This window comes from Stigmatopora nigra, chromosome 5 (assembly GCF_051989575.1).
Source record: "Stigmatopora nigra isolate UIUO_SnigA chromosome 5, RoL_Snig_1.1, whole genome shotgun sequence".
Taxonomy (NCBI): Eukaryota; Metazoa; Chordata; class Actinopteri; order Syngnathiformes; family Syngnathidae; genus Stigmatopora; species Stigmatopora nigra.
This window is the reverse complement of record NC_135512.1, coordinates 6,521,464-6,537,314: the sequence shown is the minus strand read 5'-3', so window position 1 is coordinate 6,537,314 and position 15,851 is coordinate 6,521,464. Positions and strand designations below refer to the sequence as shown.

At 41.1% G+C, this 15,851-nt stretch overlaps 2 protein-coding genes across 4 annotated transcripts; one reads left to right on the top strand and one right to left on the bottom strand.

Annotated features, from left to right (window-relative positions):
* Positions 1 to 1,018: 1,018 nt before the first annotated feature.
* nexn (nexilin (F actin binding protein)) lies at positions 1,019 to 8,013 on the bottom strand. 3 transcript variants are annotated; one of them, XM_077717815.1, is made up of 14 exons: positions 7,717 to 8,013; positions 7,440 to 7,637; positions 6,135 to 6,219; positions 5,905 to 6,053; positions 4,904 to 5,104; positions 4,644 to 4,817; positions 4,294 to 4,482; positions 3,879 to 4,070; positions 3,213 to 3,257; positions 2,456 to 2,650; positions 2,094 to 2,315; positions 1,643 to 1,831; positions 1,218 to 1,575; positions 1,019 to 1,074 (listed from the first exon to the last, which is right to left on the bottom strand). In XM_077717815.1, exons 1-14 carry the CDS (start codon positions 8,011 to 8,013, stop codon positions 1,061 to 1,063), a joined length of 2,508 nt encoding a protein of 835 aa, XP_077573941.1. In that variant the 3' UTR covers positions 1,019 to 1,060. The 3 variants fall into 3 exon arrangements, with proteins under 3 accessions (XP_077573941.1, XP_077573940.1, XP_077573942.1); XM_077717814.1 differs by having other exon boundaries at positions 1,019 to 1,575; XM_077717816.1 differs by lacking the exon at positions 3,213 to 3,257 and having other exon boundaries at positions 1,019 to 1,575.
* A 3,169-nt stretch (positions 8,014 to 11,182) lies between these two features.
* On the top strand, positions 11,183 to 15,836 carry tab3 (TGF-beta activated kinase 1 (MAP3K7) binding protein 3). Its single transcript, XM_077717192.1, has 7 exons — positions 11,183 to 11,387; positions 12,293 to 12,485; positions 12,568 to 13,786; positions 14,233 to 14,393; positions 14,507 to 14,600; positions 14,990 to 15,073; positions 15,599 to 15,836. The coding sequence occupies exons 2-7, from the start codon at positions 12,384 to 12,386 to the stop codon at positions 15,742 to 15,744; spliced, it is 1,806 nt and encodes a 601-aa protein (XP_077573318.1). The 5' UTR covers positions 11,183 to 11,387; positions 12,293 to 12,383; the 3' UTR covers positions 15,745 to 15,836.
* Positions 15,837 to 15,851: the final 15 nt, after the last annotated feature.

Below are 15,851 nucleotides of genomic sequence, written 5' to 3'. Positions count from 1 at the left end.
TAGGAGTCTACTAAAAAACATTGGTTAAATGTTTAAAGGCATTTATTCAGTAGGATGAGAAGTGTCTCAAATCTTTTGATCAAAAATATTTTACTACAACTAGTGTCTGTTTATATATGCATATTCGTTTATGTTTTCCACTCTATATGCATAATACAGAGTTATGTTCTACCGACATTGCCTGTATAATAAGATACACCAAATGCTGCTTGTGAATCATTTTATTAAAACATTTCCACTTAAAATGTATGACAAACAAAATTCTGAGCCCAAGATTGCTTCATCAAATCATAAACGTTACCTACTATCTAGCAAAAATGCATATAAATGAAATAAGAGTATATTACACTTAAAAATAACTTAATAAAAAGAAACATTACAGAGGATGAATATACCTGAACCGTGTAGTAAATCAAAATTGATGCTCTTTTTTTCATTTTTACAATTTCTCTCAACTTGACAATGCCATTCTAGATTTGTTGCCAAGGATTTGCAGTTAATTTAAAGGGAGAGAAAGCACCAAGTATTTATGTCGTCACGTGAAAGTAATTATGTATGCAAATCGTACATTTATTTGACCTCTGATGGGAAAAAAAGATATGTTTAAACACAAAAAAAGATACCTCATGTGAGTGTACCAATTGCTGTGACAACAATGACCTCAGTTATACCCACAGGTGCATGAGACGATGGGTATTACTGACATCATTACTGATATGGAAACCTCGCATTCGATTGGCTTAAAATGTCAGATAGTATCTTGCTGGTATTTTGAAAACAGCACACGTAGGATAAATCAATAATTCAATTTTATCATGGATCATGACAAAAGAAAATATACTAACATGCCAAACCTGTGGGACTACTGGCTTTTACATGAATCTTGTTGGTATTTTGGCACAGGTCATTTCCTATATCAAAAGAGATGCAGCTTTATGACTGATTATCCAGTAAACGTCTTCCCTCAGTTGTTTGACTGTGAGGGATAAATGAGTTTGTTTTTCTGTTTTGTTTTGAAAAAACGAGACAACAAGGAAAATCTCAAGCAGGTGGAAGAACCTCAGTAGTCATAAGCTGTGGAAGAAGAAAAAAAAACAGAGGCCATGTTACCTGTGGTTCACTACACGAAGAAGAGGAACATGCGGTCCACTTCGCAAACTGGCTGTCATTGCTAGAATGTTTCATGCAGACATGCTGTCACACCAAGGTGGTCTTACTTTCTATCGTGAGGATGCAAGTGCTTGCTGCCGTGCCTCGGCTATTTACCGCCTTGCACATGTACTCGCCCTCGTCCTCAGGGAAGGTCTCTGGCAAGTAGAGGCAGTATGTTTCGCCTCTCTCAATGTATTGGTAGTCTTCACAGTCTTGGAGCATCTCGCCCTCAAACCACCAGGTCACCTCTGGCTTGGGCTCCCCAACGATCTTGACGGTGAAGCGGACTGGCTCCGAGTCCACCACAGACTGGTTTTTGAGAGGTTTTTTGAACCACGGCGCGCCCGACCGAGCGTGATCTTCGTCATCCTCGTAGGAGCCATTGACGATGCTCGCCTCGTCCTCTACGTCATCCTCTTTTTTCTAAATTTGGCAAAAAGGTCAGTTATCAGGTAAGCATTTTTTTTTTTATACGGAATGTAAATCATACTTTTTGGAGGGCAGCGTCAATCTCTTGTTGTTCAAATTGCATTCGCTGTAGTTTCTGCTCTTCTATCCTTCTTCTCTCTTCATCCTCTCGGGCTTTGGCCATTTGTTCAAACCGGGCTCGCATATCCACCTTCTGTTTGAATGGAGACTCTTCACCCTTTGCTAAAGTTGATTGGCCTTCTTCAACCTCCTTAAAAAAGAAAAAAAACATCCCATGCAAGCAAACCGTTAGCAACCATAAACTTTGTGGTTATGCTAACTATTATAGCAAAAAAAAAAAACATACATAATATATAGCAAAGAAAATGAACTGTTTGAAATACAATTGGTCGTTGTTTTCATGTTTGTCATTTTTTTGGGAGAAATTTGAGCACCCAAATCCCCCCAAAGTCAATGAACCAAGTGATCGCTACATATTGTGAAGAATTTCATAGAATGACTGTAATTCTTACCTCCTGGAACCGTTCGGATTCCCTCTCTTTAATTTCATCATCGACAGCCTTCCTCCGAGCTCGCTCCATATCAATCTTTTTCTGAATCTCCTCCTCGGTCAGCTGCTTGATCTTTTCAAACTTGGACTTTAAATTCTTGGCCTGGATGGAGCCCGTCCTCTTAAGTTTGGTGAGTTCTTCATACTCTGGGTTTACAATATTGCTACTTTCATTCACCTCTTCCTGTAAAACAGGGTAGAATATTCCGTTACCCGTGCTTTTCTTCAATCCCATTATTTTCGGGGGTTGGGGTACATTATAAAAGATTACTATTATTATTATTAACTGTTACCTCTACATTTTTCATACTGATTGAGACTAACCTCGCCCATTTCTTGCCGGAGTTGTTCAAACTCCTGCTTCTCCTGCTCCAGTTTTTGTTTGCGTTCCTCTGCTTTGCGTCTCTTTTCGGCTGCCTCTTTTAACTTCAACAGTTCCTCAAAGTTCAGCTCCAGTTTTCCAGGGTGGAGTGCCTCCTGCGACTCTGTCCTGACCATTTCATTCTCCTCATCCACAACCTATTTGGACAATAACTTGCACATTAGCACTAAATCAGCGTTCCCCTAGAATCATATATTGAAATCTATTTGACAGCTATTAATTAGATTAGATTATATTAGATCAGATAACTTTATTCATCCCGTATTCGGTAAATTTCATTGTCACAATAGCAACAGGTTGAGAATACAGGCACAGGAAAAGACATTTTAGACATAAATAAATAGGTAATACGTTAATGAATAAATAAATAATTGTGTTAAAGAATTGGTTGGTTTTAGCTTTTGGTTTTTAAAAAAAACAAAAATCCCAAATCATGAAGTAGTTTAGTTTGAGCAATGGCAGTCAACAAAAGTCCCCAATGCATGTAAATGGCTGCCCAAAAATATTTGAAACCATGTAGTATCCAGAAATCGTAATCAAGTATCAAATATTCAATACCTAACAATCCTTATAGGTTTTTTTTTGTATGCATTGTACGTAAAAGTACATAATGTGTTTTGGGTTTGTTCCCTAAATAATAGCCCGTTCCCCTTTGTGTTCAGAATTCATTTGAAGTTTGATAGAAATTCTATGTCTTACTGTTTCACGTTCATATGCTGAGCTCTCATGATCCAGGCCAGGACTCTTGAAGAAATAATTTGGACAAGGAAACAGCAATACAAATTGGACTTCATGACCCCATCAGAATAAAATGCATCATGGGATTAGGAATAGTGTGAAGTTTGAGGCAAATATTAGTTGTAAGCAGATTCATTTGAAGGACAATGACATGACAAGTACTGTTTCCAAGTCAGTGCCACTGCTCTTTTTCTAAAGAAAGCTGGAATTTCAAACCAAAGATTGTGAGTAGGTCAGCCAATAACACACACCAAAAGCATGTGCTCAGAATCCTTCATATCCCTAGTAAAGCGTCCAATAAAGTGAGTTTGACATGTTCTACCGCTGTTTAAATGTGCACCAGCAAGTATAAAAGTAGTGAATAACTAATGTAAAGCAATGATGAAACATACGTCCCCATTCATAGATTTAGTCATTATCGAAAGTGATCAATGTTAGTTTTATAGTCAAACAATCTGAATGTTGTCATACCAGCACAAGAAGACAAATGACCAGAGTGCAATCCAATACACTTTATAATACGCATCATTATTTGATTGATGAGTGAACGATACAGTCCTAAATATTGCGATGAATTAGGCATGAGTGAGTCAGTGAGTGCGTGACATTCCCAAAAGTCAAACTTACCATGCTTTTGCGTGCCTCTGCAAAGAGTCTCTTCTCCTCATGCAGTCTCTTCTTAGCCTCTTCCTCTGCCTTCTTGTGCTCTTCTTCTCTTCTTTGGCGTTCCAACTCCTCAAAGCTGGCACAGAGCTTTCCAGGTTCGCTACCCTCCAGGTTCAGTAGAGCCATCAGAGCCTCGTCGTCCTCGTCAACAAGCTGCGGGACATCAAAAATTAAACGGTGAGATCCTGTTTCCCCATGTGTTGATCACAAAGCCAATGTAAAGGCAACACTAGTACTACTAAATACTTTAGTCTTTTTTTGTTGCCTATTCCATTTTTAAAATACAGGTCAAGGAACATTGCACAAAGAGTTACGTAATTAGAAGAAATCCATATACTCTAAGTCAGAGTAGATTGTAGTTTAATGAAATATCCACCATGCTCTTTCTGGCTTCAGCAAAAGCTCTTCTCTCCTCCTCCATTCGTCTCTTGGCCTCTTCCTCAGCTTTCTTGCGTTCCTCCTCCACTCGATGCCTTTCAAGTTCTTCAAAGCTCAACTTTAGTTTCCCAGGTCTGAAGTCCTCCTTATCATCGGGGCATGATGCCTCATTTCCATCCTCTTCATCCTGCAATGTCACCAATCGATTGTAAGAATATATTAATCAGGCAAAACCATAAACTGACTGGCCAACAACAACTCAGTAAAACTACCACTGTTTTATATCAAGAAGTTATTTCCTCAAGTCTATGAAGCCAAAACCAAGAAAGTAATTTGGGGAACATCTACCAATCCAAGTCGGGCCTCCTCAAAAGCTTTCTTCTCCTCTTTCAGGCGGCGCTTGGCTTCTCCTTCAGCTTGCTTTCTTTTCTGGTCTTGCCTTTCCTTCTCCAGTTCCTCAAAAGTCATCTTGAGCTTTCCTGGAGAGACCAGTGGCTTCTGTACAGGTTTGTCCACTTCTTCCTAATTTCAAAACAACAACAAGAAGCAAAATAGAACTTATTTGTACGATTAAAGCTCGTCAATGAAATGGACTTCATTTTCCTAACCTCGCTGAGAACCGAACGCCGTTTGGCCTCCCTAAAAGAGAGTCTGTTTTCATCATAGCGTTTTTTTTTCTCTTCCTCCGCCGACTTCTTCAGCTCTTCTTCTCGACTCTTTTCAATGTCCTCAAAGTTCATTTTGATTCTGCCAGGCGTTCGTGACGTCTTAGCAGGAACCACCCGTACAAGAATGCTGTCATCTCCCTCCTGTAAATCACAGTTTTAAAATCTTACATTTATCAAATTCCTATTTCTTATCCAAACACAAACAACCGACAAAATAACTGAAATTCGCCACAAGCTACTAAGGGTCAGGTTGGCCGGAAACATGGATGATTGTCTGAGAATGTTAGGGTGAAAGGGTAACTGTTAACCCAATGCGGCCATTTGCAGAATGCCGCAAAGATAACGTAGTCTAATTCTGTCGGGCAGTAAGGAGGTCTGCACCAACACGGAGGTGTGGGGGAACAGTTGCCAGTCATTTGCTGCAAGTGTGCTGCTCCACTTGTTTCTCCATGACCTGGTCAACTCTTAGCACAGCACAAGACAATAATAGGCCAGGCTAAACTTGGATACACAAAATGGCCCCAGTGAAGATGCATGAAGGTATTCGCAAGTATTTCCTCTGCCATTGTAAAGTAAAGTTTGGATAATGTTTAATGAAAAAAAAACATTTTTAAGGACTAGTTAAAGGCTTTCCTAGGGAAGCTGTGGGAATATTTGTTTTTTTGGATAAAGAATTTACTGCAGGAATGACCACGATCTTGCGTGTATTATTGTGTACCTAAATGTCATACAAGACGGTGTTTTACTGAATAAGAATTAGGGCAAAGACGTAGCGTGGTAATGGCTAGTAATCGTCTGTCTGGCAACATTACATAAGCATGGTAGACTGTCTGAAGGTTTGAAAGGACACATTTGCTTCATTTTAGCTGACAATTCAGTTGCTTGTTTGCCTTCTGGTCCGAAAGATAGAATAGGCCATGAATCATATGTGTTAAACTTACCTCAGCTGCCTTCTTCGCCAATTCCCTTGATATTTTATCTTTTTCCATATTGTCTTGGGTTTCCCTTCTCTTTCTTTCACCTTCAGTCTTCTTCCTCTCCCCCTCTTGTCTCTGTTTTTCCATTTCTTCAAACTTTCCTTTTACACTACCTGATGATCCAAGAAAACAAGGTCATGTTTTAAGAGTTCTTGCATTTTTGGGGGGAAGGCGGGGTTTACCAAGTGTCTCACCTGTGATTTTGGGGACATAGGACTTCTCCACCTTTGCTGGCTTTACCTCTTCCTCCTCATCGCTGGAAGCAAGAAGTTCTTTTATCTGCCGAGGATCATTTGGAGAAGAAGTGAGTGTTTACACTTGAGAGAGGATCATCTCTTCGATCGCTCAGGAGCCATGCTGCTCTCTGTAAGAACAGAGGCCTAATCCCTGGTAATAAGTGAGTCATGTGACCTACAGGTGGGCTTTTGATTGGGCTGTTGCACTGAGAGCAGATGAACATACTCTGGCCAGTTAGTGAAGGGCAAGGGACGTGGACATTTGTTCTGCTCAAGTATCACTAGTAATCCGCTTTTATCCCATTGTATTCATGCTTTTACTTCAACGCTATCCATCTCAGCAATAACTTGTCTCAGCAGGATATCATATTTTCTTGCATTTTTTTTTAATTTTGAATCTGAAAAACAATGTATATGTTACTGTCCTTGCCCTTATTCATCAATTTTTTTTAGAGTGCCAGGCCTGTTTGCCATTTAATCGCAAGGCCATTACAGATGAATGATCATTTACACTAAAAATCACAACAAAGAACTATGCCATCTTCAATTGACCTTGCAGTTTTAGGAAAGCGGAGGTTTTAAAGTGTAATAACACAGTCAAAACTTGACACAAGAAAGTCAGAAGTTCAGACCGAAACTCCTATCCTACATTGTATTTGTAATTTTGTATAGGTGCAAAAACATACAGTATAATACCTAATAATAGGGGTGATTCTACTGTGTTTTTTTTTTTTACTAGGTCTGGTCTACGTTATCCACGATATTCAAGGGATTACTGTATGCTTTTTATGCTAATGTTCGGATAGCAGGGGTCACTAAGCTATGTAATTATTCGGCAAACCTTAATGCAATCATACATTTCTGCCTACTATTTCACAAAAAAAATCCCTTGTTAACCCAGTAAATCCTTACATTGAGTAAAACAAATATAGAACAAATACATGCGATAAAGAAAATCCAGTAAAATGAGAATATTAGTAGAAGCACATGAGATGTAAATTGTGCTTCATATTTTTAAAATATGTTTCTCATTTTGAAATCTATAACAAATATTCAAGTTTTTAAACATGTTAAAATTACCTTGCATGAACAGGTTAAATGTATCTTATTAAAATTAGGTTATTGGCTGAATGTAAACATAGGCAGTCTGTATTATATGTTGCAGGGTGTCAGGGAGGGCGGCGACCTGTTAGGTGGTCCGTGCACCATCCATCATGCCATGCGGGCCACACGCGCGGGTTAATGGGCATATCAAGCTTTGACCTGCTGTTTTTTGCGGTTCCATTCCCTCTCCTTGATATACTGTTCCTTCCTTTTCTGCTGCTCGTTCTTGTTCCTCTGCCTGCCCCGCTCCTCCCTGGCCTTTTGCATAGCTTCAAACTTTCCCGTCACGTCGCCCTTTTCTTTGTTCATGTTGGGCACGTAACTTCTTGCCACGGGTTTTTTGGACCGGAGCAGTTTCTGTAGTTAAACAACGGAATAATAAGATCTTTGTGTTTGGTTCACGTATCAATTATATTTCTGAATTTGGTGGTCTTACCTCTTTTTTAAGCATAACATCAGAAAGATCATTTTGTTCAGTTGTGTCAATTGGAGCTTCTTCATCCTCTACTGGCTTAGAAATTTTTCTTCTTCTGTTCTTATCACCACTCAGCTTTTCCTTTCCCTTGTTTTCCACGCCATTCACTTGTGGCTTGTTAGTCTTTTTGTCCTGGCCATCAGATATTTCCTTTCCCTTTTGCCCATCTTCTTTCTCGTCTTTTACACTCACATGTTCATTTTTTCCTGGGACATCTTCCATGTCACCCACAGCTGTCACGTGCGCCACCTCAGCCATGTTTGGTTTTAATGTGAGCTGCAAAACAAAAATTGAAGACCTAATATATAACGAATACAACTGCTAAAAACACTTGGAAAAACACATAACATTTATTTAACCATTAAAAAGTGTTTTTATGCATGCAAACCCAGGAATTTCAGCAAATGGAATGGTCTCGTTTTTCTACCGTATGGTGGGAAATACTTCCATAAGAGCATACTGCTAGGTGTTATTTATAGCCCATTTCAGGGACATGTGATCATGGCTATTTCTGACGAGTGATAGGCAGTTGCACGGTGCTCACATAGGCCCCCACATACTGCTTGAAAGGCCCTTGAGAAAATGGCCTGACTATGGTTCATACAGCAACCGTGTCCCTTCAACAGTATACTGGAATACAATTATAGTATAAGGACCATTGTGACAGAAATGGGAATGGGTATAAGCATGTGTATGATTTAATGGTACACACTTTATCATGAGAAGACTATTGATACTAATTGAGTGTATTTTTTCTCTTTCTCAATTGCAACCAGTGGGGCAATTTTCAAAATATAAATAGTAAATTTCAATATTGTTATTTCTGGCTCAATAGGTTGTATCGCATGGTTGCCAGATATTAAGACCCAATAGAACACATCTGTTAAAAGCAATTTCTGAATGTATTATGGATCAAATGAACAGTATGGCTTCATCATATAACATTGTATAACTTTATAATAACTTTGTATAGCATTTCCAAATGTATGCAGTCAATTATGCAGGATTTCTGATTTTAAATGCCACACTGAAACACAAGCAATTGAAAAAATAGCATTTGTCCTGACTTACTTTTAATTGGTATTTTACATTATTATATATACAAATATTACCAGCTATACTCTTCATTAATACCACAAAACTCTACTCTAAAGTTGTACTACTTATTTTTAACTACTTATTTAGTCAACCTATAGCCTTAAACACACTTTAAGATATATAAAATAAATTACCTCTCAGTCAGTGATTTTTTTTTTCCCCCCAAAAAATGAAAATAAAGGATAATCGCTCGAACAAGTTCCTGTGGAGCCAGAGGCGTCCAATCCGTTGGTGCACAGAGGAGTGGAGTGGCTGCCCAGTTGGTGACGTGCACTTTCCTTAAAAAAGTTGGTGACTTTCCCGTGGACACACATTCCGCGCTCGTACCCGTTTCAGCTGTTGGCTCGCGTCGTGCACTCACACAGGCTATGTCTTGCAATCGCAGCTGCAAAAATACATGAAGCTTAAAATACAAAATTCACATACCTGTGCTAGCTCTTTTTTTCTGTTCAGATTAGTAATTGCATTGTCATGACTTGGTCTACATTCTTACTAATATTGTCATACGCCGCTTTAGGGGAGTACAGATGCAATGTATATTTTCTCACCAACAGTCGGTAGAGGCCTTACTTACAACTTTTGTCGGCAAAAATCATCCGCAAGCAAACTAAACAATATTTCCCTACTTTCCTTGAATATCACTGTTTCTAGTAAGGCAAGCCAAAAGTTAAGTACTACAGAGAATAAATAAATGTGACAAGGCAGGAAAGCCTTGATTAATTCTGTGCTTCAAATTAAATCTCACAACTGTACTAATATTTGTTTTGATTGCAGTATTAACATTAAGATACATCATTTTATACAATGAACAGCCCTATATGTACATTGGTTTAAACATAAAAGTATTCTCTACTGTGTGAAGACTTTATGAATGTTAAATAATAAAATGTAGCTGTCATCGGGGCAAAGAGATGAGGAGCCAATAAAATCAAGAACGAGCTCAATATTACTCGATATGTGACTTTTTTCATTCATCTAAATTGAACCTCATCAATAACTGGTTTCGGAACAGATTTCTTTTTTTTTTGTAATAATTGAAGTGATGATTTTGTAGTCAGTGTTAGGTAAAGCGATAGACCCAAGACATGTGATGTGTTATAGTGGTACTTTTTGATATTTGAATGACCTTAACTGCTAAAACTGAACACATAATGAGTAGTATACTGCAGTATATTTTGAAATATGCTTTGATGTGACTGTTCTAAAATAATTTATATATTGAATTGAATTGAGTGCCTTTATTGTCAATATACAAGTAAGTATAATGACATTTAAAAGTTCACCATGAAGTGCACACATAAATAATCAATAAATTAACAAATACATTTGTGTGCGAGTACAAGATAAGAAATTAACGTAGATTACGTAAAGAACTGAAGTTGAGTATGCTGACGGCTCTTAGGAAGAAACTGTCTTCAGGAATAATGTCTGGTGACAGGACTGTGTATGAAAAATCCCACTTTGCTCTGTCTTCCACTGTTTCGAATCCTATGGGGGCATCAGGGATAACAAGGCCGTGGCTTTAAATAGTCCCACAGCTGTGGAAACTAATCAACACTGAAAGGACAGCTAAACTGAGTCAGACAAGGCTCTTTCCCTCAGCTGTTGGTGAAGAACATTAGGAGGCCTTAAATTTTCTTCTTCTTGTTTTTATGTTGCCCACTACACACACACACACACACACACACACACACACACACACACACACACACACACACACACACACACACACACACACACACACACACACACACACAACTGACACCAAGGGGGTTAGGGTATATACAGTGATCGACACAACAGTCGTGACAACAAATATTTGTGCATGTCACAGTAAGCATAAGGCGGCTGGTTGGGTGGAGTGGTTTGCACAATGGCCTCAAAGCTCTGGGTTCCAGGGTTCAAATCCAGGTTGCTCCACCTATGTGGAGTTTGCATGTTCTCCCCAGGCCTGCGTGGGTTTTCTCCAGGTAACCCGGTCTCCCCCCACATTCCAAAGACATGCATAGTAGGCTGATTGGACACTCTAAATTGCCCATAGGTATGAGTGAGGGCATGAATGGTTGCCCGTCTACTCGTGCCCTGCAATCGGCTGGCCACCGATTCAAGGTGTGCACATTAACATGATGTATTATAATTGAAACCTTTTGTAAATCAGTCAAGAATTTAGTGTATTTTATTGTGTGCCGCTCATTTTCCGTTGTATAGTGGAGTTCGCCATAGATTTCCAGCGACGCACGATGGGTTCCAGTTATTTACAGCACCGAATCTGCCTTTCAACATCTAGCCTTATATATACTTTGTCTATGTTTTGAACAACTTCCTGGTCCGGGAAACGTATTCCTCGCGAGAGGACTGTTTTTCGCGTGCATTGCAATTTGGACTCCGCTGGCAGGGGCCTTGTGGAATGTGAAACTACAAGTTGTATAGCTTTCACTCAAATTTGACAACACCTGCTGCACCATATTTGAGAGACAACAGCTCTCTTGGGAACTCTGCCATGTTTTGACACATTAAGAAGACTGTCTAAAATGGTAAGTTTCACGATCTAGTCATTGATTTGCGCTGTCTCCGATTAGCATGTTGCTTAGCCTATCTATCAACAAGCCGAGCGTTTGACAGCTGAGCAATACTGCGTGCTAATATTAGCATACGAAGCGCTAGCATGAACCAGGCAGGACAAGACGTCAATTGACTTGGATCGAGTTGTTTACTAGTCTTATAAGGAAAAATACCGCTATTAATACTTGTCTATTGGGGGGAAATTATCACTTGTTTGGGACAGTTCGAGATCGCTTTATTTTGTAGGAAGATTTCAACCAAGGAGAGATAGTATTGATCACTAGCCAGTTAGCTTTCCGTGACATGTCGTAGTTGCTTGTCGTCAAATCATAAACACGGAACCCTAAAATTGTATGAATGAACGAATAGATACACTCCTCGTATTTATTTGGAAACAAACATCTAGATCTGAAATCACCATTTAATAATCTTAACCAGATAAAGGCTACTCATTTTCCAATCTGAAACTGTGGGAAAGTTATACAGTAAATCTGATGACCGGGTGAAACTGCACCAAATTGTGTGCAGCGTCTTAATTTTATGACAATGAGGAAGTGAACTGATTGTTTGTTCGTATCTGTCAATCAAAACGGCAGTGCTGTTGGAAAGCTCACCAAACACGCAATGATTCATCATATCCTTAAAAGCAGTTATTCCAATTGGACAGAATAATTGGCAAGAATCAACAGATTTTGCAAGTGATGCTTAGTGGACGTCCAAAACAAATATATCGATGAGAAGAAGAAAAAAAACCCCGTGATCATTGCATTCTCAGCTGATATTGAATGCACACCTACACTTAAGAAATCACCTCATCTTTACATAATTTCTGCATGCATTCCCAATGACTGTGCTTATTCCATTTTCTCTATTTAAGCCTCCTTAGGGGATGAGAGGACATCGGCCATTTGAGTATCTGCGGTTTTGGGATCGTTGACTCTGTGGCTTGCCGGGTGTGTCGGGTCAGGATGGCACAGGGGGGCTATCAACTGGATTATCATATCCTACAGGACCTCAAGCAGCGCTTCCCCGAGATCCCAGAAGGAGTAGTGTCGCAATGCCTTTTGCAGGTACATGCCTAAAACCTGCACAAAACTCCATGCCTTTTCTATTATATTTATGTCTTTTTTTTTTTTGGTGTTACACTTTCAGAACAACAATAATCTGGATCTTTGCTGCCACCTGCTGGCCAAAGAGAGTAATCGATACCTCTATGGAGATTTCCATCCCAGTCCAGAGGAGGCACGCCGGGGTCAAACTCAAATGCTGCACATAAGCCTAGGCCACTCAGGTTTGGACGTAAACAAGCCGAACGGAGGAGTCGGGCGCTCCCTCGTACACAGCACGAGTGACAGCCACATTGACCCCCAGAGACCCACTTACCCTGAGCCACTGTCTGCCCCGCCCACCGTGGCTCCCTCTCCGGTTTACAATCCTTTTTTCATCAACGACGCGGGCCGTTCGGCCAGCACTCCTACGCCTCCACCGTCAATTCAGGGTATGTCCCCCACGTTCTCCCCTGTCTCCCGTTATACCATGAACCCCATCTCGGTGACGATTCCGCAGAGTATACCCAACGCCCCGCAGGCTCTGCAAATAAACCCCGGGCACTACGGTAACAGCAGCAGCGCCAGCCATTATATCCGACCCTCACCGTCCCAAAGCCCACAGCCACCGCCCTGGTCGTCCTCGGGCACCCCCGTTTATCAGCATCAGCAGTCTCCGTATAACCCCCCCACGTATGTCTCGCCTTACAGCTCCCCTAAGCATCAGCCGCAACCCCAGCAGACATCCCAACACCAGCAATATGTCTTCCTCCCCATTACCTCGCCGACTGTTCCCAGCATGCCCTACCATCACGTGCAACAACCACAACCGCAGCCCTCTGTTTACAGGCCCTATCATGCTAAAGGCTCCCTCAAGAACCAGATGGAGATTACTCTGGAAGGCCCACGGCCTCGCAGCAACTCCCCCGTGCACACCGCACACCCCCAGGGAGCACTTTATATGGCTGGCAGCCCGTCACCCGGCTCTCCGTCGAGGGGCGTCACGTTGACCGGAAGTAGTGGAGCGCCACCCTACCACGCTGGAATATACCTACAGCATCGACCCACCGCCTCACCTCAGCCAGGCCAGCCGGCCTACCCCTTCAGATCCAAAGTGTCCCCCGGAGGGCAGATCCAGAGAGTGCCCAGTTCTCCCCCCGTGGCCGAGGCGGAATCGCTACTCAACATTGTCGACCAGGGGGCCACCAATGCCGCCCCACAACCCATCCTCCCCATCTCGGTTTTACAGGGGAATTTAGCCAGACAGTTCGAACAGATGCCTCGACGTTCAAGCTCGGGCTCAGATGACTATGCCTACACTCAAGGTAGGAGACAGATTTTTTATTTTTTTTAATTTTATTATTATTATTTTTTATGGAACTGCTGATGTGTGTGTATGCACTTCTTTCGGGTGGAAAGTCACGTTTCACCCCGACCAAACAAGACGACATCTTTTCACCATTCTTGTGTCTTACAAGTGTAATCAGTAAATCACAGGGTATGTCCGCCCACATTGTTTTAGCAGAAACCTGATTGGTTAAACAGTCTTTGCTTGTTCAGTTGGAAGAAAAGTTGGGACCGTTTTAGAATATCTTCAATATTCTCCAGGATTTCGTGATTGAAGGGTTTAAGGTTTATTCAATTGACTTAAAGTTTTTGCATTGGACTCCCTCAAACCAGAAAAAGCCCTCATTCACACTGCCTCTGTCATACTGTCAATTTCTGTTCCTTTGCTTTATTGTGTCCATCTTATCTAACTGTTTCCCTGCAGCTCTACTGCTTCACCAGCGAGCCAGGATGGAGCGTCTTCGGAAAGAGTTGCTGGTAGAGAGGCAGAAACTGGAGCAGCTCAAGTCAGACGTCAACGGCATGGAATACGACGCCCTGCAGAGACGCTTCCGTAGAGTCAGCTCCACCAGCCTTATTCCGAGAGTGAGTGATCGCCAACCTCCATCACGTTGAAAGGTCCTTCAGCAAAATGAAGGACCAAAGCTTGAACTTCATTAAAAATGCTTTTGGACGTGTCTTTGCACTATCCGCCGCAGCCCGAGGAGATGACGCGATTACGGAGTCTTAACAGAAAGCTCCAGATTGATATCGACTGCACCCTGAAGGAGACGGATTTGCTGCAGTCCAGAGGTACATGCACAAACAAAATATTAGCCCCGCCCATAACTAACTCCAAGAACCAACTAGGACTAATTGGAAAGTATTTTTTTTTTACAAACAGAAGCATGCAATCGTGTCCTAAGTGATGGATGAAGCATTGTCTTCTGACAATGGTAGTGGTCTAAAGTGTTGCAATGATCCGTAATAGGAATTAGTCTGGTCCACCGATAATTGCTTATTGGGTCAGTGACCAGCATGTGACAGTTGTTTGTCACTGCTACATTCAATTACTTTTACTCACAATTCGAGAAATATTACCTGATTTTTTTTGTGTAAGGTGGAGTAGACTGTTTAAATATGATTAATGGAATTCCTTCAATGTAGATTCTCCATTTTTAATAGTCTATCTTTGTCCACAGGGAAGTTCGATCCACAGGCCATGAACAATTTCTATGACAACATTCAGCCTGGCCCAGTGGTGCCGCCTAAGCCGGGAAAGAAAGGTGAGCCGGCTGTAAAGCTCTATGTATTGAACATGCACATGTTGAATGTATTGGTTCTTGCACAGTATGGCGCCTAGGTAAGAGAGTGCTTAAGCACGTATCTACAGTAGTCCCTCGATTATCACGTCTTCACTTATTGTGAATTCGTTACACCATTTTTTTTCCCACTATTAGTTATTTAATTTCTTTTATTAATTTATTATTTTAAGTTCATAAAAGACACGCTGAAACTCCCAAGTGGAAGCCACTCTTGCTTTTAGGACTCCACACTGATTAAAAAATATATAAGGCTGTATATTAAGTTAGCATATCATCAATGATAAATTAATTAATATTGACATTGGAATGAATTGGGTTGTTTGGGCTTTGTGTGGATTATAATGCGTTACTATTTTACAAATGTATTGTAAGCATTTCTCCGGTACGGTTGGCAGCAAATGAATGACTCAAGTCAAGTCAACACAATTTGATTCTAATAGGTGAATATTTACACTACCCTTGTGTTCCTTTCTGTATATGAACCAGAAAGGGAACATTTCCCGAAAGTGGTGGCGGTGCCGCAGAGGGACGAAGACTTTGAAGGTGCTCAGTGGAGCTGCGACAGCTGCACCTTTCTCAACCACCCCGCTCTTAACCGCTGTGAACAATGCGAGATGCCGCGTAACTCCTGAGCTTGACGTCTTCACGCCGTAAAGCTGCGCTCTCTCTCGCCCATTCCTATAAACACTTGGCCCATCCTCGTAGAATCGGCAGGGTTGTTTTCTTTTTCACCCCCCCC